The sequence below is a fragment of the Rousettus aegyptiacus genome, unplaced genomic scaffold, assembly GCF_014176215.1.
Source record: "Rousettus aegyptiacus isolate mRouAeg1 unplaced genomic scaffold, mRouAeg1.p scaffold_m13_p_3, whole genome shotgun sequence".
In the NCBI taxonomy this organism is placed as follows: Eukaryota; Metazoa; Chordata; class Mammalia; order Chiroptera; family Pteropodidae; genus Rousettus; species Rousettus aegyptiacus.
Window position 1 is genome coordinate 148708847 of NW_023416306.1, and position 27838 is coordinate 148736684.

Consider the following 27838-nt stretch of genomic DNA (forward strand, 5'->3'; position numbering starts at 1 on the left):
TTTTATCATCGGGGAGGAGTCCCTTACATATTCAATGGCCTTATTTTCAAACCAGAGGAGCCTTGTGAGGAAACCACCTTTTCCTTTTTAAAACAAAGAAAGTGAAGAGCAAGACTGAATGTACTGGGGTTAACATATTAGGGGTGTGTATACGGTTGCCCCACACCACCCCTGAACCCACACACACTTCTGGAAAACAGCGAGCAAGGAGCAAGCCAAGAGCTGTCACAGGAGCTTTGTTGCTTTAATACAGTCTGTGCCAAGCAATATCAAAGTTGCCCATACTCCAATTTTGTCCTGACCATTTTTAATAGGTAATATTATAGTTTTAAAATAAGTGCAATGATGAAGAGGCTAATCACACCTCTAGACTTAAAAAAAAAATGAGACAAGCCGCATAAATTCTCTTCCTTGCAAAAACATCCATTTCAAAAGGTTTTCTTTAATATCATAAAATATTTTCATGGACAAGTGAGCTAGCAAACACACATGCACCAAGGTGCCTTTTGACGAGATCACCCCCTCCCTCCCCCCCCCACACTCCCACATCAAGGCGGACACGAGATTGGAGAAATGAATACAGCAGATGGGACAGATAGAAAAAAAAAGTCGATAAAAAGGATGAACTATAACATTGTGCTTAGTTATTTTCCTATGTCACAACAAAACAAAACATTTCGGTGCAAATAGTTAATTTTTCCTCTTTTCCATTTAAGTCTGGTGGAGAAAAAAATACTTTTTCTATAATAAAATATGCGGTTTTTTGGTTTTTTACTTTTTTTAACATAATTTTTTTTTCTTTTTTGCAGAAAATAATTTTGTAAACTGTCACTTGGCGGGCAGGGAGGATCAGTGCCGCGGGGGGTCCCAGCTGGCCCGCTGGAGGCTGGGCGTGGAAACCAAACCCGGGCGGGAGAGGGGGTACAGCGGGGGTGCAGGGCGGGGCTCACGCGGGCAGGGGCGAGGGCGCCGGACGAGTGGGGGCGGGTTAGAGGTCACTCTCGCCGTAGAGCGCCGTGGAGAAGGACATGTAGTCCAGAGCACCGGGCACGGCGTCCGGGCCGGTGTAGGGGGCCATTCGCGCGATGCAGTACTCCGCCTGGTCCGGCGGCAGCTCCCGGCGCAGCTCGTCCACCGTGATGTAGTTCTGCCGAGAGAGTGAGGTCAGGCGGCCGCGAAGCCCGGCAGCTGCACCCCTCGCTGTGTGCCGTGCTGTCCCCATTCCAGACCCCCCAACCCCACACGTCTGCACACACAGACACACACGCACACAAAAACACACGTGCGTATTACACATACATATGCATACACGGACATAGGGGGATGCTCTGGGACTCCGGGAGAAGGGACAGTGGAGAAGCTCACGAAGTCCCCCCAAGATCAGAGCCCAGCCAGCGCCTACCGCCCCAGCGCGGCGCCCACACCACGGCCAACGCACCTTGTCACCCGCCAGGATCTTGAAGGAAGCCATGACTTGGTCTGCCGTATCTGTGTCAGCCGTTTCTCGGGACATAAAGTCGATGAAGGCCTGGAATGTCACTACCCCCAGGCGGTTGGGGTCCACAATGCTCATGATGCGGGCGAATTCTGCCTCTCCCTGGAGGGAAGAGCCAAGGCCGGCCTGTCAGCCTCTGAGCCACAGCCTGCTGGGACTCTCTCATAGGCACCTGAAGGCCCTGGGGGCTCGGAGTAGCCTGTAGCCATTAGAGGAGGGCATGGCAGCCCCTGTCCAAACCTGGGTTGTCCGGAGGGTACAACAGGGACATAACACCCAACAGTGAAGCCCGCGCTCAGGGCTTCCCACCCCCTACAGATGCCTGGGCTCTCGTTGGAGCAAATCATGACAAAGCAGATAATAACGATAATGACAATAACAACAGCTGATACCCACACAGCGTATGTTATCCACCAGGCACTATTCTAAGCGCTGTGTATATTTTAATTCATTTAACCCACACCACAACCACATGAAATAGGTGCTTATTATTTCCGTCAGGTTTCTACATGAGAAACCTGAGGCCCAGGCAGGCTTAGTGACTCGTCCAAGGTCACACAGCCAGTAGTTAGTGGAGCTGGGTTTTGAACTTGGGCAGTCTGGCTCTACAACCTGTGCTCTCCCTATAATACTGTACTTTCTATGTGCCAGACAAGTGCATAACACTCATTTAAGTTCCCTCATTTAACCCTTACAAGAGTCCTGCAGTCCCCTCACCTCGTCGGGGCCCCCAAGCTGGTGATGGCAGAGCTGACAGGGCCTGTGCTCTTGCCCTGTGCTTGGCAGCCTGAGGGCTCTGCACTTTGGCCCAGGAGTCACCTGGCTGCCCAGCTAAGGCCCCTGCCCTGCTCAGAAAGCCCTGCATGAGGGCAGGCAGCTCAGAAGGTAGGGGAGGAGCCCGGGGCAATGGCGAAGGGGCAGCAGGCTTGGCTGGAGCCATAGGGGAAATGGTAGAAATCTCCGTGCCTTATACAAGATGAAGCAAACCAATCCGAATCCAGAAGGTCCCAACTACCAGTCCTTCCTGCCAGCCTCGGGGTCAGCCCAGCCATCCACGGTGGGAATGAAAAAGCCTGTCTCCACAGTAAGTACCAGAAGATCAACCAGCACAGACTGGAGTGAGGAGGCCAGGACTGCTGGGCACACACAGGCCCTGAGGCTGGGCTCTGCCTTCGAAGAGCCTCTTCCCCAGCGACCAGAATCTTGAGCCCCCTCTGGGGAGAGCATCCCCTGGCCCGAGGGCCTCCAGACCACCACAGCTAGGACTGGGCTTCTGTGGCCAGCTGGCTGCCCCAGACCAGGACAGAGGGTGGGGTTTACATTACCATGTTGTAACCCATGGAGATAAGGCAGGCGCGGAAATCATCCGTGTCCATCATGCCTGTCTTCTTCTGTGGGGGCAGTGGCACCAAGGCACAAGGAAGGCCAGAGACAGGAGGAGGAAGGGCCGGCCCAGGGCCAGGAAGACAGGGGCACAGGCGGCCAGAGGGGAGGACGAGGTGTATGGTTTTGGGGTCAGAGAGGGAAGAGGAACACAGGAGGAGTAGATGCAAATACACATCCAGGGGAAAATGTCCACAGGAAAAAGGAAGACAGGGCAGGGAGATGCAAAATTCCGTCCACGGGATGGAGAACGGCGAGGAGAGAGGAAGGCAGGCACCGAGCCGGTCCCACGAGAGATAACCGAGGGCCGGGTCAGAGGTCGGAGTAGCAGGAGAAGGAGCCCAACACGGGCCAGGCGGGGACAGCAGGAGAGGATGAGCCCCATGGCCCACAGGAAAGGGGGGGACAGGGAGATCCAGACAGAGAAGAGAAAAAGGAGAAACGCGTTATTTCTCGCCCCGGATGCCACCCCTGAGTGTGCTCCATGCAGGAGGCAAGTACCTGGGGGTCGTTGCCAATATCATAACCCAAGCTGATGAGGCAGGCTTTGAACTCCTCGGGACCCAGCGTGCCGGAGTGATCCTGGGGCCGCCGTGCGCCAGGCAGCGAGCCATGCGGTGCCAGGGAGGTGGAGGCGGTGAGGGGAGGGAGTGGGACATGCCCCGGGGGAGGGTGGCGTGTGGGGGGACACAGGGACGAAGGCATGCGGACGGAGAGGGTAGAGGGCGGATAAGGTGGGGGAGGAGGGAAAATAAAAGTGCACACGGTTAGACACACAGACGAGGTCCCACGGGTGTCCCCTCCCTGGCACACGAAGCCCTGCTTCGGAAAGCAGGCCGGAAGGGAGCACGGTGAGCCACAGGGGGTGCGAAGCCCCCCCAGGTGCCCAGCCCTCCTCCAGCCCGGTGCCCCACCCCAGTTTCCAGGAGGGCTTCACCCAGCCAGGCGCCAGGAGGGCAGTGAAGCAGGCGGGGTGGTGGGCAGCACCTAACCCCATGCTCCCCCCCACCCGAGGTGGTCACCCCAAAGCCCCAGGGCACTGAGAGGGGCGCCCATGCGAAACCTGGCCTGTCCCAGAGCTGACAATTCTGACATCTCCACAGTGTCCCAGAGGCTGCCCCAGGGGTGGGGTGGAGGCAGGATGGAGCTTCCGCTCCTCCGTCCAGAGGCAGAGGCGAGGGGACCGTCCCCACAGCCAGGGGCAAAAGGCCTTCGCTTGAGGCTATGGCAGCCTTGTTCTCAAGGGCTGACAACTCATGGTAGGAAAGCAAGGGTCAGGGGTCCAGGGTCTTCTCTCCATCCACAATATGAACTCTCTCTCCAGGAAAGCAGAGAAGCTCATGGGACACCAGGACTGGCTTTCCAAGGCCAGTATTGTGCGGTGCAGAGTCAGGCCAGCGTGATAACAGCTTCTCCCTCTCCCTCCTCCTCCTCACCTGCCCAGGAATTAGGTCCAGCATCGCTGCCCACACTCTGGGCAATGCCCTCCAGGGCCCTGGGGCAGGGGCTGGGGGCTGCTCTGAGCAAGTGCAGGGGGTGGATCTCTCACCCGGTCGAAGTGATTGAAGGAGGCCCGGAACTCGTTCATCTGCTCCTGGCTGATGCCTTTGGCATCCCGGGTCAGGATCTGGTTCTCCACCTCATTGATGGTCCTAGCGATGGTGGTGAGAAGCTGCTCCCAGCCCACACGGATGTGCTGGGGACAGGCGAGGGGCCTGTTAGCATAGGGGCCCCAGGCCTGGCCCGGGCTGCCCCTGGCCACTCCTTCCCATGACCATCTAAATGGTCAAAGCAATCAAACCCGGCCTTCCATCCGGACTCACAGTTTCAGCAGAGGCGGGGAAATCAGGATAAGAAACCAGGACAGAGGACCCAGAGGATGAGTGGGGAAGCATGGGCCGGGGGGGGGGGGGGGGTGGCCTCTGCCTGGGACAGCAGAGACTGGAACTGCCAGCACAGATTGGGGCAGGAGGAAGGAAAATTTGGTTGGTGGAAAAGATTACAGGACAAAAAAAATGGGTAATTCTCTGAACATCCAACTCCATAACCGCGTACACACACACACGCACACCTTCAGGGTCAAAACACGTAGTTGTTTAGCACATAAGTACCTAAGCCGGAGTGTGAAGACCACTAGCATTAGAATCACTGGGGTGCTTATTAAAAACTTAGATTCCAAGTCCCACCCCAGAATTAGTGAATCAAATTCTGGAACTCTATGTCAACGAGCTCCTGGGGAAATCCAGAAGGCACTGAGACTGAAGGCCAGAGCTCCTGCATGAGAAGTGAGTATCCCCTCACTCCAAAGCGAGAGTTTATCCTACTGTAGCCAGTTTCCTTAGAAGATCACAGCCTCCCCACTGCCTGGCCCAGGAAGGGATCTGGAGCTTCCTCCGCAGACAAGCAAGGATGAGCCACCTACCTCCATGGTGTAGTTGGTGTGCTTGTTGTCAAAGATGAGCGCCTCCTGGATGAGCTGGTGGTCCCCTTCCAGCTGGTCAATCTTGGGCTTGTAGTTGACGATGCTCTTCTCGTACTGCCGCAGGTGGCTGAGCTGGTCCTCCAGGGTCCCGTGCATCTCAATGGAGATCCTCCCGATTTCCTGCTCACCCAGGAAGGAGGCCTTTGTCAAACCCTCTCCCCCAAGCTCCAAGAGTGTCCCTGGGGTGAGGCTGGGCCTGCCCCCCACCACATCATTGGTCAACCCCTCAGATGATTCTCGGTTCCCAGCTCAGCACCAGCGAGCCCATTAGGGATTAGTAAGCCCGGAGGTAGACACGTTCCACATCGGTGCTCCTTGGTACGTAAAGAGCATCACAAAGGTGTGAGAAAGGCACTGTTACCAACAGATGAAACACTTCCCATTTCCTGGGCACTTGACAGCCTCAAGGGGATGCAAGGTCAGTTCCTAACCTAATCCCTGCTTGCTATTCGAACTCACTTCCTAAGCCTTATTCCTGACCATCGCTCACCTCAGGAATGTTCACTGTGCTCAGTGAGCCAGGTCCTCGCAGGCTCAGTGCACCTGGCTTACCTCCTCAATGGCCACACTCCTGCTATTCAACAACTAGGATGCCTGTCTGGCCCACTTCAATCCACCCACCTCCGTGGGCCAGGTTTAATCCTCATTTCTGTCTGGCCTTCATCCATGTAAACAAACCTGCCTGTGAAAGTACTTTCTGTGCACTCAATTCAATCCAGCAACTATTTCCTGAGCACCTACTATGCACGATGTGCTAAGCAGGTGAGGGTAGGGTACAGGAGAGACATAAATGTGCACTCGACCTGTACTCTGACCTCAAAGAGCTCAGAGGGACACCATGCTCTAAACCCTTCCCTGATCTACAGCTTCCTGCTATCTGGCCCACACAATTCAGGAAGAAGTTCCATGCTTGCCTGAGGTCCAGGTCTCTCCCTAGAAAGACCACCCTTTCTGACCAAGCTCACTGCTCAGGAACACTGACAACGGAGGAAGGGAGATCTGGCCGGCCAGAAAAGCCACAAAGGTAAGCCACATCAGCAACCAAGGCGCTGACCCCTCTGTGGGACTTTCTCATGTGGCTCTTTAGTAGTGTCCCTGTGGGGGTCTTTGCTTCCGAAGCCAGACACTGAGCTCAGCCCACAGGCTTCCCTGCATGAGCTCCACACCCTCTGTAGGGCAGATGACCAGTTGTGGGCTCAGGACCATCAGTCCTCCCATTCCGGGAGGAGACAAGGCAAGCCTGTCTTGCTGGGATGGTTCTGGGAAGGGGCAGAAGGCCAGCCCCTGCCTCCCACGATAGGACCCACCTCCATCTTGGTCTGGATCCAGGGCCCGATGACATTAGCCTGTGCCCCAAACTGCTTGCGTAGCCTCTCGTTGTGCTGTTGGCGGGCATGCTCCTCCGTCAGGGCCTGGTCCCTCCGAGGCACCAGCTGCCGCACCTGGGGCAGGAGTAACCATGGCACATTGAGGGTGGACCAGCCCTCTGCCTCATACTTCAGATGAGCAAACAGAGGCCCCATGAAGGGAAGTGCCAGTCAGTAACAGGAGTGAAAGCATTGGCCTGTTCTAGAAATTCAGGCATTCATTAACTTGCCAGATAATGAGAATTGACTATGCTACCAAAAAAAAAAAAAAAAATGAAATTAATAAAAATCAATCAAGCAAAACCCTGCCCTTATGAAACTTACAATGGCTCAGCCAATCCCCCACCCAACCCTTGGACTCACATGGTCCCATTTGCCATTGATCTCTTGAGGCGTGATGGTTGTGTAGGGGTTGGTGCCGGCCATGTTGACGTGGTAGGTCTGGACAATCTTGGACACCTCGTTGTGGATGCCCAGAATGGCCAGGCGCTCCTTGTCGGCATCAGGGAGGGTGGCCTTGAACTGCTCATGGGCCGTAGTCAGTCCCTGGACAGAGATAGGGATTCAGGAGAAGCACAGTGACTGGAGCGGCTCGTGCCTCCTGTGGGCGAGATGAGCGAAGGGAGAGGTGTCCCAGGGGAGAGGTAGGTGCAAGGGCCCCCAGAGGCCTGGAGGCATCGACCAAGGATTCTCACAGCCAGGAACCAGGAAGGCACGACTGGCCACAGGAAGGTGAAGGCAGAGCCATCAGAGCGATAGCTTCATGCTCAGTTCTGGCGAAGCAGGCAACCCTAGGGCCTTCACCACCCCACAGTCAGGTCAGGGTCAAGGGGTACCCCAAGATCTGCTCCCAGGCAACCTCCCCCAATACAGGCTTCCTCAGTGCTGCGCTCCAACACTCCGCAGTTGTATAAAAGAACGAGGAAGCTGTTTATTGATATGAAACAAGCTCTGAGATAACTGTTAAAAATAAAGATTCAGGAAACAGTATATAGTAAAAGCTACTTCTTGTGTAAAAAAAAGGTGTGGAGAAGAAATGCGTTCACCAAATGTATTTGCTCACATATGCGGAGACTGTGTGGCCACACTGTTTGCCTCTGGCGAGGGGCCCTAGGGGCTGGGGACCAAGAACTTACTGTCCTTTTCATCTTTCCGATTTTGTGACATGTGTCTGTATTACCTAATCAAAATAAGTAAAACGCAAAGGTTTCGAATCTATGAAATCCTTGGGATGCTGTGCTAAGCGGGGGTCCTGCAGGAGTGGGACTGGCAAGAGTTAGGCCGTGGGCAGTGGGGGGAGCCGGCCTCCAGGGTTGGGGGGCCACAGCGCACCTGGACCTCCTCAATGGCATGCACGATGAAGGTGTCCTGCAAGTCCTCCATGGCCCCCTCCATCCAGTTGTTGAAGGGTGCAGCCCGCTTGGCGTACTCCAAGTACAGCTGGTCAATGGTCTCCAGAAGTTTCTCTGTCCGCTGGGAGTGTCAGATGGGGAGGGGTGGGGAGGTGCTTAGCAGAGTCATAGTTAGAATTCCTCCTCCCCTCCCTCTAAGATCCTCTAGGCTGGCACCAAGGGGCCCAGGTCTGGAAGCACCAGACTAACAGGCAGAAAGAAGAGCCTCTCTCTTGGAGCACTTGTTCTTAACGTGAGTGTACAGACCACCCGATGTTAGAGTCACCCAGCCTGGACCCCAGAGTCTGGTTTCTAGAACAGGAAAAAACGGCTGAGGTCGGGCTAAGTGCACAAAATCAGGTGATGAGATATGGTTAGGGCGAGAGAGGAAGCCTCTCCACAGAGCAAAGCCCAAATCCAGTGACAGTATGAGCCTTCCACACTCTGGCCAGGGCTGAAGTTCTGGGGGACCCAATGGAGTCTTTTAGCCCAAAGCAAAAGGAGTCACAACGCAGGAATGGGCACACGGAGCTGCTGGCAGCAGGCTTCCATCTCCCTTGGGGTCCCTCACCTCCAGGGCTTCCCTCCGCTTCTGGGTTAGGGCCCCCAGATTGTCCCACTGGTCACAGATCTTTTGGCACCGGGCGTTGACACTGGGTGAGTCGTAATAGTCCAGCTCACTGGGAGGGAAGAGACGGGAAGAGTCAGGTGACCCAGGCTGCCTCTGTGGCCTGCCGTTCTCTTCCTGAGGCCAGGTGTGCTCACTTCATCGACCTTCCAGGTGCCCCTCCTAACCCCTTAACTCCCTGGCTTTCAGGACACCAAGGAAGACTGGTCCTTGGCAAAAGCCCTCGCCCAACCTTGGCTTCGGGCGATGTCAGCCTTGACCTGCTGCCCAACATCAAGGAGCCACTGAGGCAGCGAACACTCAGAGCCAAGACTTGGTCACCTTCTGCCTGTAACAGAAAGGGTCATGGGCTCCTTCCCCACCTGGAGAGACATTCCTAGTCTTCTGTATTGACAACCTTCTTGCCCAGGCACTGGGCTGTACCCACCCGCCTCACTTACCACAGCCACAAATCATCCCCCATGGCAGCCCCAGGCTGGGCAAGGCTGCACTTACTTGAGCTCCTGTGCGATGGCAGCGATCTGCTCCACGCGGTCCTGGTGGGCGGCCAGGTCACTCTCAAAGGCCTCGTGTTTCTTGAGCAAGGCCTTGATCTCCGAAAGTGTGGCCGTCTCGTAATCCTTCTGCCGCAACATGGCTTCTTTGCCTGGGTTCAGAGACATGGCACGAGGCTGAGCTGAAGCTGGAGGGTGAGAGCCCCATCTTCTTGAACTGACCATCTACCCCTCAGGACCCCTGGAGCACCACCTCTGGGGGTACATCCCAAGGAGATGCCCACCATACAGTAGCAGTCACCTGCAGTGAGAGAAAGCAGATGTGCAACCAGAGCATCCACCAGGGGGTCAGGCCAGGAAAGTTCCTACTCTCCACAGGGCACGTGTGGGGCCATCTGAAGTGTTCACACGTGAAGGCTGTGCAGGACTACAGGGGACGTACTGTGTAACGTCAACTTTATAAACAGCAGGAAACAACGACCTATACCCTATATACGACCAGGAGAGAACTGGCCAAGCGGTCAGAGGTAGGTGCCCCATCTTTACAGTGTCTCCAGCTATTGTTGCTAGCCCCCAGCAGCCCTGCAGGGAACACCCCCGCTCAAGTACACTCAGTGCGGCCAGCGTGTCCGGGGCACTCTGCACAATCTCCATCAATGGCCAGAGCCTCCTCCGACCATCAGGTACACTGCCCTCTCTCTTTCGGGGTGGGCAGGGCTTGCGTTCTTGGATTTCCATGTCTGAGTAGGAAATGGGATGAGATGTGACCTCCGGTGGACTGTTGATGACATTCGACGGCCACCTTGTGAAGTGCCTGGCACAGGACAGGGGCTGACAGGGCCTTCTTGCATGCCCGCCCCATGTCTGCACCTGTCACGAATGCTCAGCCCCTCTCATAAATGAAAGCTGGGCTGAGATGCTGAGGGCTGTGACTAATATGGTATTTCTTTCCTTCCCTCTACTCTTTTAAGTCAGAATAATAATACAATATAAAAAATTACGGAGGAGCCTACATATCTACTCCTTTTCAGTCTTTCCTTACATGGATGTTGTGTTAAAACCATAGGCAGCAGTCCCCAACCTTTTTTGGCACCAGAGACCAGTGCTCCTATGAGAATCTAATGCCTGATGATCTGAGGTGGAGCTGAGGCGGTGATGCCAGTGCCGGGGAGCGGCTGCAAAGACAGATGAAGCTTCGCTCGCTGGCCCGCTGCTCACCTCCTGTGCAGCCCAGTTCCTAACAGGTCACGGACCGATACCTATGCAAGCCTGGGGGTTGGGGACCCCTGCCATAGGTTATATATAAATTATGCTATTGCTTTTAAAACATTCAGCAGCATATCATCAGAGTTTCTACTCTGGCTCCACAGTCTCCACAGCTGCATAACATTCTGTCGAGTGGCTGAGCCACCACCAGTGTAACCTACGATGGGAGACCAGGCCCCTCATCCGGCGCTATTATATAGATGGTCTCGCTGCAAACGTCTACAGACACGAGATTTCCCCCATGTTTAAGATTAACTCTTTAGACAGTCTCAAGAAATGGAATCCCCGAGTTGGTAGGTGAAAAGGTCGTTAGGTACGGGTCCATGCGGCCAGGACTGCTCGTGCCAGAGGTCGTGCCGGCACCTACTGCTGGCCTGCCGGCACTATTCACGCCCTCGCTGGGGGCCGGCAAGCTGGCAGGGCAATCCCTGCTCTGTACCTCGCTGTGCGCTGTTCTTGGCCCCCAGAGAGGACATAGTAGAAGCGTGTGGGTGAATCGGTACAACCGCCGCCCCCCTTCCGCCCTGCACTACCAGGACACATAACTCCACACCTGTGTAGTAAAGGGCAGGCGGCAGCTTCATAAGCATTGTGTACATAGCTCAGCCTATGTACTTAGCATAGGGAGACCAACCCGACCCCCTTGGCTGAGTTCAGCATGATCCTATCCCCAACCAAGCCCAGTCACTCCCAAGTGGTCGTAGGATGTGGCCGTCCCTACGCATTTTCAGCCTAACGTGTGAGGGACACAACAGAGTCATGTAGGGGTCTTAGGGCATTGAGCTCCACTGGCCAATGAGGTCTGCCTCAGGGGCCAGCTGAAATGGCCATGAGCCCTAAGATTCGGGCAGTTCCAGTCCCCTTCTCCAGCCCCAGCTCAGGTCAGGAAAACACTATTCCAGGTTGATTTTCCCTTTGGGGTTAACCTTAGCTGCCGATACACAGATCCCAGACAGAGCCCCAGTGCCTCCAGGCCAGGGTCACAGAGACACGCAGGCGCTGCGGCAAGGGCTCTGCTCCGCTGTAACTGGAGGCCAGAAACAAGAAGCGGGAAGGCAGTGGAGGAAAAATGCCCAGGGCAACCATTTCCTGCCTGTGTGCCATGTGCCGGGCACTCGACTTAAACGTAAAATATGCTTATGACATTTAGGTCTACAACAGCCCCATGAGGAGGTATACTGAGTTAATAGTGTCCCCCCCAAAACACATGTCCACCCAGAAATTCAGAATCTGACTGTTTCTGGAAATAAGGTCTTTGCAGATGAAATTGGTTAAGATGAAGTCATAATGGATTGGGGTGGGCTCTAAATCCAACGACTGATGTTTTCACTGAAAAAAGAGAGAGATTCAGTCACAGAAACATGGAGAGAAGCAGCCACGTGACAACAAAGGCAGAGACTGGAGTGATACGAGCCAAAGAATGCCAAGGAATGCCCGCAGATGCTAGGAAGAAGCTTGGATGGGATGGCCTCCCCCTCAGAGCCTCCAAGCAGCCGGCCCTGCCATCACTCAATTTAGGACCTCTAGCCTCCTGAACGGTGACAGAACACATTTCTATTGTGTTAAGCCACCCGGTTTGTGGTAATTTGTTACCGCAGCTCTAGAAGCCAGTACAGAAGGGCAAATCATCATCTGCACGGCACAGATAAGGAAATGAGACTTGGAGTTTAAGTCACTAGTCCAAATTTACACTGCTTCAACATGGCAGGATTCGAACCCCACCCTAACTGACTTGGGGAAGAAGAAATCATTACGGTGACCAGAAAAATCAGCAATTAACACGTACATAGCAGTGTACTATGCCAGGAACTCATCTCAGTACTTTGTATACACTAATTCTCTTAATTCTCATAAACCTATGAAATTGGTACTATTATTATCCCCATATTACAGATGAGAAAACTGAGGCAACCAAAGGGCTAATGAACTTGCCTACTGTCAAAGAACTAGTAAGAGAAAACTAACAAGAAGCAAAAGAAAGGAGTTGTGGCTGGTGGCTGAGATGGGGGAGCCCCAAAGCCAGCACCCTCAGGGAGGCAGGAGGCTGGGCTGGCATTACCGTCCGTCCAGGCCTCATGGATGGAGGCCTTCTGCCGGAACTTCTCTGCCAGGTGGTCGAGCCGCTCCAGCCTCCGGATCTCATTCAACAGCCACTCCTCATAGCCCTTCTCTGCCTGCTCCAGGCAGCCCCAGGCATTGTTGATGTCCTGTGGGGATAGGAAGTACATGGTCAGGGCCTGGCTCAGGCCTGGGCCCGAGACCCACAGCTGCTCCATGCCTCCCAAGTGGGTCCTCTTTCCCGTCTGGGCCATACCCACCCAACCCCGAGGTATTTCCCTAGGCTCCTGGGCAACAGGCCTCCTGGGCCAGAGTCCACATGGGCCACGCAGCTATTGGGCTTTCGGTGCGTAGCCCTGTTGGGAAAGGGCCCAAGGCCCTTTGTGGCCCCAGGATTGACTTCCAACAAGACTCTGACCCACCATATCGGCTGTAGTACCAGCCAGGGAAACAGAACAAGAAATTAAACAAAGCAAGCATCTGTGATCTGCTGATGGGCTCTGGAGCCTGGAGCCTTCAGGAACCCTGGCCTGAGAGAGCCAGCTAAGAGTCTGAGAAGAGTGACGTGCTGAACACAAACCCCCAGCTCTGCAGACAGGAAGCCACCCACAGGGCTGCTCCTTACGGTCAACACAAGGGTGCAGTGACCAGCTGAGCCTGTCCTGGGTGCCGCCCAACTCCCCAACTTGGGCCCTCCTCTGTGCCTGGGGGCCAGGCTGCATTTGCCCAAGTGACTGCACTTTCTCTAACTCACACCAAGCACTCTTCAGCCAGCAGCAGCTCTGACTACCTAAAAGCTGCTGTTTGAACCTGGAACCCATAAAAGGACTGCAATTTTCCAAACCGCCTCCCTCAAATGCTGTTTGCACATTTCACCTGCTCACTCACATTCCTGTCTTATATGCCTAGGTCTTCTCATTACTTTCCATTTTAAAAGGCAAAAGCTCTACCCCGGTGAATTCTTAAATTTTTGTTTGCATGTGTTTCTGGTTCATAAAATTTCTCCCCCAGTACTGAGGAGAAGGTAAGGAGGGATGAATAACATAAAAAGTAACATAAATGAAGAGTACTTAATGACAATGAAAAGCTCGTCACGATATGTTAGGTTTTTTTTTAAAGCAGCTCATTAAATAAAACATGCTTTAGGATTCACTTTTAAAATGTATTTATATAAAAAGACTAAAAGAATCTTTTCCCCAAACAAAATTTAAGTTGATAAGTCATTTCTATTTTCTGTAGTTTGCTTATTTGTATCTTAGAAATATCCTACTACAAAAATCTGTTACTCGTTAAAGGTAATAATTTTTTTTAAGTGCTTAAACAAGATTAGATAGAAGTAAAATTATCTTTTGAATCATGCCCTTTTTGGCTCAATATGTCAAGATGCATTCTGTTTGCAAAGATGAATTCTGAGGGGTGAGGGGGAAGTTGGTGGAGCTGGGGAGTCTCAGGTAGATGGTTTAGGGGTAGATGGTTTAGGGGTGTGGAAGGGCAAGTCTGACCAGGAATGCTCAGGAGAGAGGGGACTCTTTCCCTGGGGAAGAGCCACCCCACGTCGCTGAGTGTGGACTGGAGCCTGGGGGTAACCTGGAGGGAGAAATGACTTCTGGAGAAGTGTGTGCAGGCAGAAGAAAACACGACCCAGCTGAGTCGGCCAATGCACCGCACGGGAGCAGCTCAGGGATGGAGGAGGACCCGGCTGGGGGCCCAGGCTGCCCTGCTGGGCTCACCGAGATCATCCTGCCCTCGGAGGGCATGAAGGCAGGCCGGTTGCTGAGGCGCAGCTTGGTCTGCAGCGTGTTGAAGTTGATCTCCAGCTGGCACTTCTCCTGCACCTTGGGCGGCTTGTGCAGGCGCCGGTAGTCGCGGAAGTCCTCCAGCTTCTGCTGCATGGCGTGCATGGTGTTCTCGGGCGCCCGGTTCTCCAGCCACGGGATGGTACGGCGGATCCACTCCAGCAGCTGTGGGGGCGGGTGGAGGTGAGGGTGTGAAGGCGCTGGGGGTGAGGGCCAAAGGCCGGTTTCCCTCTCCTCCGATGGCCGGGAAGAGCGGGGTGCGTCTCTCTTGACACTACACTCCTTCCCAGCGACCACCCTAGGCCATTCCCAGGCCATGAGACCAGGTTCCAAGGTGTTTCTTCTGAGAACCACAGGCTTCATGAAGCCTGGCCACTAGGGTTCGTTAACTCACAGCCAGCATCACTCAGCCTCCCTGCTCCGCCAGGGGAAGAACCATAGACATGGTGGGAAGACGGCTTGACTAAGACCTGACTTCTAGTTTTAGGTCTACTACCAGCTGGCCTCAGTTTCCTCATTTACACCATGGATGAGGCTAACAGCTGTTCACTGCGATCTTTGCTACCTGACCTTCTAAGATTCTAGAATATGATCCCTGACTCAAAAGGGAAGTGGCCGGCTTTTAAGGCACAGGCAGGGACAGCCTGGATTGCTTTCTTGATGAGGTGATAAAGAAGTGAGACAAGAAATACACTGATTACCTGCAAGATGCCAGGCATGTCAACCACAGGAATACTATGGGGTTAAGTGCTATGATTCTCCCCCAGGTTATACGGGAGGTGACCAAGGCCTTGTAAGGTCATGTGACTTGCAAAGATGACCCAGTTGGAATGGGAGAGTGGGGATTTAAACCCAGGTACGTGGGCTCCAGAACTTGGGTTCTAACTATGCTGGATGGCCAATCTGCCAAGAGCCCAGGCTGAGCTGCTCAGAAAGCTGAATTATTTTAAGGAAGAAGCAGGTGGAGCCTTAACCCAAATATAGTCAACAGCAGACAGCAAACCCAGCCCTGTCCCATCCTGTTCCCTGGGTAAGCCCAGCTACTGAGCTCGCCTGAGCCAGCACTAAACTATCCCAAGTTCATGCCCTCCCAGAACTGAACATACTACTTTTTGAGTGTAAGTAAAACTCACAGAAAAGTACACCAGGCTGGAAAGGTCTCTGAGATCCCTTGACTCAACTCTCACTTGACAAACGAAAAAACCAAGACCCAGAGAGGTGAGGGGATTTTCCAAGCTGACGACAGAAAAAGCCTGGAACTCAGCGCTCTGAATGAAGCCCAGAGACTGGCCCCTGACCCACCTCCGCCTCCCGGGAGGGCCAGGCCGGGGCTGCCCAGGGTCAACTGGGCTGGGACCGTGGACTACACCCAACTGACTGTGTCCCAGGCATGGATCTGGGGGTATAGATTCCGGAGCTCCCTTTCCTCTCGGGTGGGGTGGCAAGGCCTTGGTAGGGCCAAGGGAACTCGAGGATACCCACATCGCTGGCCAGCTTCTCGTAGTCTTCCATGAGCTGCTCATTCTCCTGGTTGACAGCTAACACCTTGCAGATACGATTGGCTGCTGTCTCCGCCTGGCAACAAGACAAAGGTTCACGGTCAGCCACCGGCAGCAGCAACACCTGGTACACACTTGTGTCGACGAAGCCACCTCCCGCCCCTGCAGCTCCATATGGTTTGAAGGCAGCTCTCGAGGCTGTGAATTCACATCCTCCTCGCACCTCCCCACCATCTTCTTTGACACCCCAGGCTGTCTTATGGATCAGGGGAGCCTAGACAGAAATCTTGGTGGCTGAACCAGGCCCCTGGAGAAGAGCCTGAGTTTGAGACCCGACACATATGTCGGGAAGAAACAAATCCAATGATTGATATAGTCAGAAGATTCAGGTCAGGTGGAGAGGTGACTTCATGACCATTCTGGAATTCCGAGTGGAGGCCCTGGGATCCTCAAGGCTCAGGATCTCAGGCTGGATTTGCCAGAATCTTGGAGATGCAGGAAATTCAAATGTGGGAATCCTGGAAGAAGTGCTGACGGAGAAGCAGTGGGACCTCACAGAATTCCTGCAGAATCTCTCAAGGCTCCTGGCCCAACACCTGAAGTGCTTTAGAGAAAACCAAGGGACCTGCCCTCAAGTCAGCACAGGCAACTCTGGGAAGCTAAGCACACACATCGTGCACTGACAGCTGGGCACGCAGACACCTGAGGTGGGCTCTGGCAGCCAGAGGAACACAAGGGGACTAAATGACAACCAGACAAAAAGGTCTGGAAACCCCAGGGAGACACTGCCTCCTCCGGCCTTGGAGGGCACCGTGCACCTAACACAAGTGGGGGCCTAATCCACTTCACTCAGGCGACTTCAATTCAGCATTTCTTGTGCACATCGTAACACAACTCCAAGGGGGGAACTCAAAGCCTTTTTGGGTCCTGGGGTAGAAAAGAAAACAGATAATGCCTGTGAGAAGACAGGTGTGCATCTTGGGGCCCTAGAGAAAGTTACCCTGCAGATGTCAAAGAGTGACAAAGGCTCAAGGGGTAGAAAGATGGGGCTTCACACTGGCTGCTGAACAAAATGCGTTTCAACAAGACAGACTGAGGAGAGGCATAAGGAAGAACTTCCTGAGAATGAGGAAGGAATTTGACTTGGGAAGGAATGACGAAGAAAATGTAAATGGTTTCCCTGTAGCTTTTCAAATAGGACATATGTCCATCAAATCATATGATTTGGGAGTGACTGTGCCGGGATGTGTGTGTGTGCGTGTGAGAGGGAAGAATGAGGTCATCATAAAAGTCCTTTCAAGCTCAAGGTCAAGAGACTGCACCCTCCAGGGTGAGGAGTCAGAGAGGGTGGGCCTCCACCAGGAGAACTGTGGGAGTGGCCAGAGGGGGAGCTTAGGGTCTTGTGAGATAGGGACATCAAGTGCCAGGTCTCAAGTAACTGAGGCAAAGAGTCACTTCCTTAGACCCTCATCCTCTGCCCCCAACTCAATTCGGTGCTAGAAATGGCATGACCACCTCATACACGGAAGCCCTGGTTGATCACCCTTCCTCTAGAGAAAACACCATGGGGAATCCTAGGAGGTGACGAGGGAAATTCCTTCCTGGAGCCTGTCCCAGAAGATGTGGGGCCCCAGAGAAGGCAGGGTCATGGGAACCAGGCCAAAGAGCCCCATGAGGCCAGCTGGGGATAGCAGTCTGCCTGAAGTCACTGGGGCCACTTGAAAGCCAGAGCAGGAGTCCCAAGGGAGGCCAACGCTCTACTCTGTGCTGACATTTATGTAAGAATGTCAGGGAGCTGTGAAGATTCCTGCCCAATGTGCTGCCCAAGCGGGTCAGACTCAATGGGGAAGATGGCCTCTGCTGGCAGGCGAGCAGCCACCACCACTGTCATATTTCACGAATAAAGCCCCCTCCTTAACCTTGTTATCTTCCTGAATCGTCTTAAAACCTTGGGCTCAGAAGTCATAAACTTTAATTTGTGCGTCGACTTATCAAATTGGTAGACTGAGTATGGCCTGCGTTCACGGGATTTTAGGAAACATGTCCTGTGGATCTCAGGAGCCTTGCCCAACCCTCAGAGCCTGTTAGCTGTTCCAGGGTTAAAGGAGGACTCCTTTTGTATGAAGTCTGGGGGAGTTCCCATGCCGGCCTCCTGGGGACTTTTCACAGACACCCAACCTCTTTCCCAAGCCTGCCTCTTAGCCTGCCCTTTCCTGGCTGGCCTCACCAGGAGAGACTAAGAAAACCCAATCATAACCAGGAAATCTATCTTTGGAAATAAAGCATGGCCATCATGGAACAAACATAGGCTTTCTTTAGAAAAGGTGATGGCTTGTCTACAAATTCCATCACGGCTGTCTTCCCCTTGACAGACGGCTAGTTCCCACCGCCACCAGGAAGTAAGCTCCTGGAATCCAGATTTCACCTAAGAAAAATGACAAGCAGAATCTGCAGAGCCTCAACCCTCCCTCGCTCTCACTGCTCACCTGCCACAGGCAGGCAGGCGCCCCCTGCAGAAGCCTGCTAGGTGATGGGCTACACTTGCTTCCACATCAACCTCTTTACAGAAAAAGATCCAGTCACTCACCAACCTCAGCCTAGGAGAGGTCAGAGAGGCCAGCCCAGGAAGTCCAAGCTTGGTGAAGCCTCTAGGAAATAACCCTGGAGCCGAAGGCAAGCGAGACTCCTGAGGGTAGTATCTGGGCCTACCCCTGTCACCCCAGTTCCCTGGCTTTCTAGCTTTATCCTCCCGTGGTTCTAAGAACTCCAGGACTATGGGAGATTTAGGAGAGAGGCACCCAAAACCACCAGTTCAGAAAGAGATGGCTTTAGTTCAGGAGCTCCAAGGAAAGATTTGTTTTGTAGGAGGAAAGATTCATTCACTGAGGGAAACTCAGGGTTATGGCTTCAGGCTATTCTACAGAGAAGGCAGGCTGCTACGGAATCCAAGAAGCAGAACCAGAATGCCCAGCCCTTTCTGATGGACACAGAATTTGCATGAGATAAGGGATGTAAGCACAGGTTGTCAATGGGCTGAGAAGATATTTTACAGGAAAAGGCAAACAGATTATTTCCAAAGACCAAAGGAAAAGACTTGTAGAAATTTGTGTTCACCTTTCCTAGGTTTACATTTTCATGACCTATTTACGTTGTACAATTTTACAACCAAACACAGAACAATATTTTTGTGTTTAGAGTTATTTTAAAAAAAAGAATGGACTTTTATTCCCAGAGTACCTAGAAATCCCAAATGAAATTCAGCTAACCCAAGCCACACTACTGCTCTAAAAACCAGCATCACAATAGCTGGTACAGGTAGAATCTGAAGAGGAATCGTCCTCAATCATGGTGACGTCAAACATCCAAATGTGGCCAAATAACACACCATGGCTCTGCCAGCCACAACCCACCAATTTACATGAATGCCACAACAATCTCATCTGTGACATTTTTAGTTAAAAATTTCCCCAATCTAACTAGGATCGCCTATTTTTTCTTCCTCCCAAGTCAGCACTCAGCCCTGGCGTCCCAGCCAGCGAGGCCTCCCAGACGGAGGGAAGTTGACCCCATGTGGCCCAGCCCTGTTCCCCTCTGCTGTCTCTGGCTTCCCCCAGTGCTACCTGCTCCAGGCAGCAGGACGAGACCCAAACCAGCACTAACTTGCTCTCCTTTTGCAGGCGGTGCTCTGTCATACCTCAAAGCTTTTGCACAAGCTGCGACTGCCTTCCTCAGCAGCACTGGCTGCCCTTCCCAACCCTCTCTGAGCCTTTCACTTGTGGGTCCCTATTTGACCCTTGAGGCCCCCAGGCTCAAGTATTTGCTGCTCAAGAAAGCCTCCTGTCCTGAAGCCCTACAGCCTGACCTGCCCTCCCCGGCTCGGGTCTGCAGCAGAGCAGAGCACTGGTTAGAGAGTAGCCATCCTGGACTTCTTTTTATTAAGAGTTTTTCCACATGGACCATGAATTCCTTGAGGGCAGGGACAGGGTTTCTTCTCCTTAGAAGACTCACAGTAGTGAATAAAGTAACTGATGAGCAAATGGAAGATGTCAACAGCACTATTCCTCCCAAAAGCATCCAGAAACCCCTAGAGCAGATCCAGGTCACGCCTTAAAGGGCTGTTTCTCAGAATCAGTTCCCAGTAGACCATGACCATGAACTTTAAAGCTTTACAAACTGCATCAACAAAATATGATTGCTCTCTGACCATTCTAAATAGGGAAAGCGGAGGAGGGTGAAGGAGAGAGGTGGGGAGGGGAGGGGACAGGAAAGAATTAGAACCAAAACCAACAGGTCAAAGTTGGCCCTCATCTGACTAGTAAAATCAGTCATGCACACTTGCACGCCCCTCGCCCGTGTGGGTACATGAATTGCTACACATGCACGTCCACGTGTACACACACGTGCAAGCATGAGTTAGACTTTCTGCCTTTCTAGATCCACTGTATAAGGCTTGGCAAGAGAAAGAAAGACAGGGGGAGGGGACAGAGGGCACTGGGCATGGGTTTTGGAAGACTTCCTTCCCCTTGCTGGCTCTAGATATGGAGATGGTCAAGACAAGAAAAGTGTGTGAGTCTGAAAGAATCCTCCTTCTTCCACAGGAAAGGGGAAGACTCCCCTCCCACTGACCTGTTTTGCTCTAAGCAGTTGCCTGGATCCTTAGAAGTGGTTAGGGGCAACTCTGGGTGAGGCCCCGGACCAGGACGTGAGAGGAACACATCCTCATCCCCAACCCCCACGCCCTTCCCCCCACCCAACTGTCCTCAGATGTGGATAAAAGGAGCATGAAATGGTAGCCGCAGGGATGAGTGAGAGGGCAGAGGGCATGGCAAGAGATGGTATGAGATCTGGGAGGCAAAAAAAGCAGGCTGCTACACACGCATATGCACATACGCACACACACACACATATGCACATGCATGCACACACATACTTTCTTCCAAGCATTATCATCAGCCAAACATAGGGAAAGCTTCAGAGATAGGGAAGGCCAGTGTCAACAGGCATGAAGCCCAGGACAGAACCTCTGAAGGATGAAAGAGGAAAGAGAGTTGGAAAGAGAGCTCAGCCTGGCCATGAACACGGGCAAGCAGATTGTCTGGTATCAGGGCTGGGAGTCCAGCACGGCAAGTAGATTGATGCTGCTCACATCCTAGCTAAATGGTCGGAGGTAAGAGGGGCCAGAAGAAGTTGACAGGAGAGAAAGCAGCAGCAGAGGTGGGACAAAGGGAAAGAAGAGGCAAGAGGAAGGCCAGAGAAGAGGCTGCAAGAGGCTGGAAGGAGCCGGGCATCCTGGGAGGGCCGGGACGCCTATGAGGGAGCCTCCAGGAGGGGCTGCAACTTGTCCCGCTCAGCGCCAATGAAGCCAGGAAGGAAGGTGAGGAAGGCCCTGAGTGCCCCTGCAGGCCAGCAATAGGGCTGCCACTCGCCCAAACAGTGCCTTTGTGTAATTTTTAAAGGCACCTCCTTCTCAAGGCACTTCTGCTGAAAAACTGTCATGTGAATATGTTAGAGGGCATTTTTACTGCTAGCTACAGGATCTATCTTCATTGTCTATGATGCACACAGGGCACCCTTGTGTGGTGTGCAACCTGCACTGCTGTCCACGGCAGGCCTGGTTGGAAAGATCAGGCAGGGCTCTGAGCCTCCAGCCTGGACACCAGGGAGAAGGCGGGAAGATTTCTTCCTGCCTTGGCTGCTGGATTATTTGAGAAGATGCTCTTGCTTAAACAGGAAGGAGGGAGAGAAAGAAGTGAAGGGAGCCTGCATATTAAAGGGAATAATCAGGAAACACAGCCAAGAGCTGTGCTGCTTGAGATAAGGGCTCTCAACCCAGGGACCAGGGAAGGCGCTGAGACCACAGACTTCCTTCCTGTTTGTGACACCAACTAGCCCATGTGTGTAAGGACAGAGATGCCAGAGGCCATCCAGAGGCTGGAGTTCTCTGGCATCTTTAAGTATGGCCCTGGCCAAGGTTCAGAGAGTGTCCTGCCCTCCTGCAAGAGCAGGCAGGGACATCTCTAACCCCTCCTCTCATTTCAGGAGCTGGAGCCTCAAGAGGCTGTTGGAGTATCCAGGGAGGACAAAGAGATGGGCAGAGGGCGGCAGGGAGAGTGGGCGAGGCCAAGGGAGAGCTCACCTTCTGCGCACCCGAGAAGGCGTGGCAGTGACATGAAACATTAGGTCACATGGCCTTCCCATCCAGCCTTAGCGTGCCTACACATCTGCACAGAGAAGGAGAAGAGGTTGAGAGAAGAAAGTGGGCAGCAGCAGCACAGAATAAACCCAAAACAGCCACAGTGGACAGAAAGAACACAAGACAGACAGAAATGAAGGAATGGGTAGAAAAAGGAAAAATGAGATGATGGGAAGAGAAAGGGGGTGGCATGGAAGAGAGCACAGTCTGAGACGAGGAAGGGAGAGTGAGTGTCAGGGGAAGGCCGGGCAGATGGGGACGGGTGGGGAAAGTGTCCCCATCGTGCATTTCAGGACAGGTCACTCAGATGCCATGCCGAGGGTGGGAAGTTTGCCTGAGCGTGTGACGGGGCCACAGCCCAAAGCCGTGAAGGCCGAGCCCGTGGTTCCGTGTTCCTGCCTGCGGGGGGAACCTGGCTTCTGCTGCCTGAGGCGAGCTTGGGAAGGAAAACACTGAAGCCGTCAGCGTCTGCGGTGTGAATGACGCCCTTTAGCTGTGGGGCCCCTGCGTACTACGGAACAGGCGCACCTGGACTTTAACCTCAGGCCTCCCTGAGCAACACTGGGCCAGGACGCTTGAAGGGGCTCACGGCTGCCCACCACCCCGCCTCCTTCCTTACAAGGGTTGTGCTTATGTCCAGGAACAGAGTGTGCAGAGTGACCCTGCGTGGGGGTCCTGGGCAGGATATAGAAGGCACCAAAGCCCAAAGGGACTGTGCACAGATTTACCAAATCACGTCCACGAGGAGAAGAAAAATGGGGGCTTCGTGACGCCTTTGCAAAATAGGTTAGTGAAGACAGGAGATACCTCCCGAGATCTGCCTGCCTAGGGGAGGCCCTGCAGCTCTGATCAAGCCTCTAGCTCTGATAGAGGCGGGCACAGAGGGGCTGCCGCCCACGGTGCCTGCCAGAGCCACCCCTGGCTGTTTCGCCTGTGCAGCCTTTCCTGCTTAAGACAGTCGTCTGGATCCCGGAAGCTGAGCTCTTGCCTAATTTTCTCAGAGACAGAAGAGGAAGATGAGAGGAAAGAGCAGCGGTGCAGGTGGGGACGAAGTTGAGCAAGAACGACAAGCCACAGTGGCACCAGGGGCTAACTCTACCAAAGAGACGGACCGTCCAGACCCTGTCGCCAGGGGCGGGCGGGGCCGGGCGGGAAGGCATGGTGTGGAGTCCGGCATGAGGTGTGCTAGGCAAGGAAGGAAGGAAGGAGCAGGGGCTCCCGGTACCTTCTGGGCTCCGGAGAAGGCATGGTAGAAGCTGGACACGTAAGTCATGATGGCTTTCTCATCTGGTCGGGCGGTCCCCACGATGTCTGTCAAGAAAAATCTGCAGTTAAAGTCAACTGGTGAACACATGATATACCTCCTGATGTGATGCTCCCAGAACCACCAAGTCTTCCTGCCAAAAGGCTAAGCCTGAATCTAACCATCTTCTGGCATCGCCTTCCACTTACGGGAATACGAGAGGAAAGAGTGAAATGGGGCCCTGAGGAAGCAGGCAAAGCCAGAATAAGAAACGTGCCCTGGGACAGCTGGCCCAGTTTCTGCAACAAGTTCAACGGCAGGAGCAAAAGGGGTCGGGGGAGGAAAAAGGGCTACAGATTAGAAGAGACAAGAAATATAACAACTAAATGCCATGTGCAGACTTTGTTTAGAACCTGATTAAAACAAATCAACTCTAAAAAGAAACAACTGGGGAATTTTAATTTGGAATTTTAATTTCAAACTTTAATGTATCTAGGAATTACTGTCAATTTGCAAGGTGGGAACATAGCTTTATAGTTACCTAAGAAAATATCCATATTTTAAAGGTATATAGTCTGAAGTATGTAGCAGTGAGATGCTGTGACATCTAGAATTTGCTTTAAAATATTTCGACAAAGAAAATGGAAAAGAGAAAGAAAAAGAGTAAGACGAAATCTCAACAACTGTTATTGCTGGATGATGGGTATACGGAAGTTCATTATACTTTTCTCTCTACTTTTGTGTATGTTTGAAAATGGCCCCCCCACACAACTACTACTGTGACAAACGATCACATCTCCAAAGGGACCATTCACCTTTCCAAAAAGTCTTTTGATTTTCCTAAGTGCCAGTTCTCCCCGCTCCTTTTCCCCTATGAAGTGAGGTATGTATATAGACCCCGAACTCTAACCACTTCCTCGGGTTACTCATCACTGCAAACTCCCCTGTATCTGTGTGATGCACACGTTAATAAACTTGTTTGCTCTGCTCTTGCTCATCTGTTGTTTTTTTTTTTTTTTTTGGTCAGTCTACTTTACAGGGCCCCAGGTAGAGAACCAAGGAGTGTAGGGGAAAAAGATCCTTTCCCTTCCCCCACAACAGCAAAGGAACATCATGTTCCACCCAAGCACTGCTATCTGACTCCAAGACTAAGAGAAATCGTCCTCAGGCAGCCAAGCAGAAGCAGCCTCCAATCCCTTTCAGCACCAGCTATCACCTCTCTCTCCAAACCTCAGGGAACTGTGGAATCTCTGACAGGCAGGTGACACCCCAGCCTCCCCAAATGGGATCCCAGAGATCAAGTTTTTACCTTCAGCATCCAACATCTTGGGGATGTCCAGGTATTTCTCTGCCACATCGAAGGCTGTGTTCAGATTTGTGAGTGGATCATCCTAGAGAAGAGGAGCAAGGGGTTAGACAGTGAGAGGTATGACAAGTCACGGGCTACTCCCACCTGGGTGACTGCCCGTTCTTGGGGGCAGAGGAGACTACTTCATCCCTTCCCAAGCTAGGTTCTCGAGAGCCACCTCTGGGTGTAGAAACCTGGCCTCACTACCAGGGCTCATTGGTTGGAGGTTTAAAAAAGCCATCTTTCCTCCTCAAGTCTCAGTTTCTTTGTCAGAGAAATGAGGTGAAGAATACTGGCCTATAGCTCACGAAAGAACAGCTAAAAGGTGAGTGTGAGAACAGAGCGCTGGCCTGGGTGCCATCAGTCTTGGCTTCTGGCTTCAGCTCTGCCATCAGTCAGCAGGACTGGTAGGTAATCTGACCTCAGTTTTCTACATCTGTTAATCAAGAGCTGGACTAGGAGCTCTCGAGCCCCTTTGGTGCTCACATTCCGTGAAATCTGGGGGCTCCTTCGAATAGCCACAGGATTCTGACGATTTGGATTTCTGCTACTTTCTCAAGAAAACTTATTGGGGATTAGTGAGAATGTGAAGAAATTTTGACGCTTGTGCACTGTTGGTGAGATTGTAAAAGGGTGCAGCTGCTATGGAAAACAGTATGGAGGCTCCTCAAAATGCTAAACATAGAATTACTACTATACAACTCAGTTTTACAAGATGAAGAGTTCTGGAGATAGACGGTGGTGGTGATGGTTGCTAACCAATACAAATGTACTTAATGCCACTAAGCTGTACAATTAAAAATGACTAAAAAGGGAACCAGTTAGAAACAAAGAATACAATATCTGAGACGAAGATCATACTAGTGGGACTCAACAGCGTGGATGAAGCAGAGAATCAAATCACCGATACAGAGGATGAGGTAGCCGAGGACGCTCAATCAAAACGTCAGTAAGAAAAAAGAATCCAGAAAGAATGAAGATAATTTAAGGAGCCTATGGGACAACCTTAAGCCTAACAATATTTGCATCACAGGGGTACCAGAAAAACAGAAGAGAGAGAAGAAAGAAGTTGGAAACCCATTTGAAGAAATAATGACGGAAAACTTCCCTAACTCGATGAAGGAAATAGACATACAGGAATGCAGAGACTCCCAAACGAGATGAACCCAAAGAGGCCCGCACCAAGACATATCATAATTAATATGCCACAGGTTAAATACAAAGAGAGACTCTTAAAAGCAGCAAGAGGAAAGCAGCTAGTTACACAGGAGTACTCGTAAGACTGGCAGCTGATTTCTCAAAAGGAACTTAGCAGGAAAGGGCTTGGCACAAAATATTCAAAGTGATGAAAACCCAGGATCTACAACCAAGATTACTTTATCCAGCAAAGCTATCATTTGGAGTCAAAAGACAGACAAAGAGCTTCTCAGACAAAAAAAAAAAGCTAAAGGAGTTCATCATCACCAAGACTATTACAGGAAATGTTGGAGGGACTTCTTTAAGAAGAAAAAATATGTACTAAAAATATGAATAAACAATGGCAATAACTACATATCAACAAGTACTTCAAATGAAAAGGAATTAATTGCACCAATCAAAAATAGGGTGGCTAAATGGATGAAAAATCAAGACTCTTATTTTACATGTGCTGCCTACAAGAGACTCACTTTAGATTAAACGACAAACACAGAATAAAAGTAAAGGGATGGAAAAAGATATTGCATGATAGACCTAGAGGGTATTGTGCTGAATGGAGTAAATCAGATAGAGAAAGACAAATGCCATATGATTTCACATACATGTGGAATGTAAGGAACAAAATAAACAACAACAATAAAATGGAAACAAACTCATAGAGTATTTTGAGGGTTACCAGAAGGGAGGGGGTGGGGGGGCAGTGAAAAAGGGCAAAGGAATTAAGAAATACAAATGGGTAGTTAGAAAATAGTCATGAAGATATAAAGTACAGCATAATTTAATTTAATATATAAGTATGGGAGCAGAGGGATACTAGATTTATTGGGGTGATCATTTTGTGAGTTATATAGATCTCTGATCACTATGCTGTACACCTGTAACTAATATAATGTATGCCAACTATAGTAAAAAAATATTATAAGAAATATTAAAATGGTAAACTTTATGTTAGGCATACTTTACCACAATTAAAAAAAAAAAAACTTTTAATGTGGCAAAAAAGCCCCAGCTTAGTGGAGGGAGTGCCTTGCTGGACCTCCCATTTTGGCTTCCCAGAGTAAAGAAAGCTGGTTCTGTCAGACCAGGACTGTTTCCCCATTTGCTAAGGTAAGAACGTGGGGTACAAAAAGATAAATGCATTCATTTGTGACACTTTCAGGAAGAAATCACTCAACACAGAGAAGGTGGAGTCTTTCTGGGAAAGTCTCCAACAGCTTCCAGAATGATAAAAAAACAAAAACAAAAACTGCCAAGCAGCAAATGTCATTTCCGCCCTGGGCCTTGCGCAGTCCTTAGCCCCGGCTTTGCACCTGCCTGCCCCACCTGGTTCCCAGGGCCCGCCAGCCCCCAAGCCCACCTAAGGCTGGTGCACAAAGGATGAACCTCTGGTCAGAGCCCCTTGGCTCTCCCCTGTGTCCAAGTACCAGCGGTCCTGGCACCCCATGCTTTCCAGAACGTACCCATAGTTTAGCAGGACCCGGTCTATGCTAGCTAGCATTGGGCTGGATTTGGTTGATGCTACTGAATTAAAGATAGAGGGAGATGGACACAATGGACAGAAAGAAATGAAAAGACACAGAGAGGGATGAAGGGCGGAGAGAGAGCTGTCCAGCTATCAAACAAAGACCCCTGGACTCTCAGAGAACTCCCTAAAGGAGGAGGCACCTGGAGACTGTGGGATGGGGAGAGGGACCAGAGTGCCACAGTAAGTACAAGCCCACTTTACATGGGGGTGGAGAACAGCTGTGGATTAACTGGCCACTGCCACCCAGCACAACCGAACGGGGACACAGACACATGTACACCTGTCAACCAAAGTCCATCAGGTGAACAGTTAGGAGGTATGTAACAATGCCTTAAAAGAAAACATCACCACCTCTAGGATTTCTGGCTTCTGTCCTGTTTGACTTGGCCACAGAGCTTTCAGGTAGGTCAAGGGAGTTCTCACACTGATTTTTGTCTTTGCAAAGCTGCTGATTTAGAGGGCTGGGACTCTCT

General features: G+C 51.9%; 1 protein-coding gene across 4 annotated transcripts in view; it reads right to left on the reverse strand.

Annotated features, from left to right (window-relative positions):
• Window positions 1–223: 223 nt before the first annotated feature.
• ACTN1 (actinin alpha 1) overlaps window positions 224–27838 on the reverse strand; it is an 89346-nt gene continuing 61731 nt past the window's right edge. Inside the window, exons 7-22 of one of the 4 annotated variants that reach the window (XM_016131280.2) lie at window positions 24605–24686; window positions 23278–23363; window positions 15843–15935; window positions 14295–14525; window positions 12566–12713; window positions 9242–9392; window positions 8690–8798; window positions 8060–8200; window positions 7091–7273; window positions 6668–6802; window positions 5301–5480; window positions 4428–4574; window positions 3380–3460; window positions 2821–2886; window positions 1439–1597; window positions 224–1147 (exon numbers count right to left, since the gene is read on the reverse strand). In XM_016131280.2, coding sequence (XP_015986766.2) covers window positions 989–1147; window positions 1439–1597; window positions 2821–2886; window positions 3380–3460; window positions 4428–4574; window positions 5301–5480; window positions 6668–6802; window positions 7091–7273; window positions 8060–8200; window positions 8690–8798; window positions 9242–9392; window positions 12566–12713; window positions 14295–14525; window positions 15843–15935; window positions 23278–23363; window positions 24605–24686 — 2151 coding nt within the window. In that variant the 3' untranslated portion in view covers window positions 224–988. The remainder of the gene's footprint in view (window positions 1148–1438; window positions 1598–2820; window positions 2887–3379; window positions 3461–4427; window positions 4575–5300; window positions 5481–6667; window positions 6803–7090; window positions 7274–8059; window positions 8201–8689; window positions 8799–9241; window positions 9393–12565; window positions 12714–14294; window positions 14526–15842; window positions 15936–23277; window positions 23364–24604; window positions 24687–27838) is intronic. The other 3 variants (XM_036239082.1, XM_036239083.1, XM_036239084.1) reach the window with 3 other exon arrangements.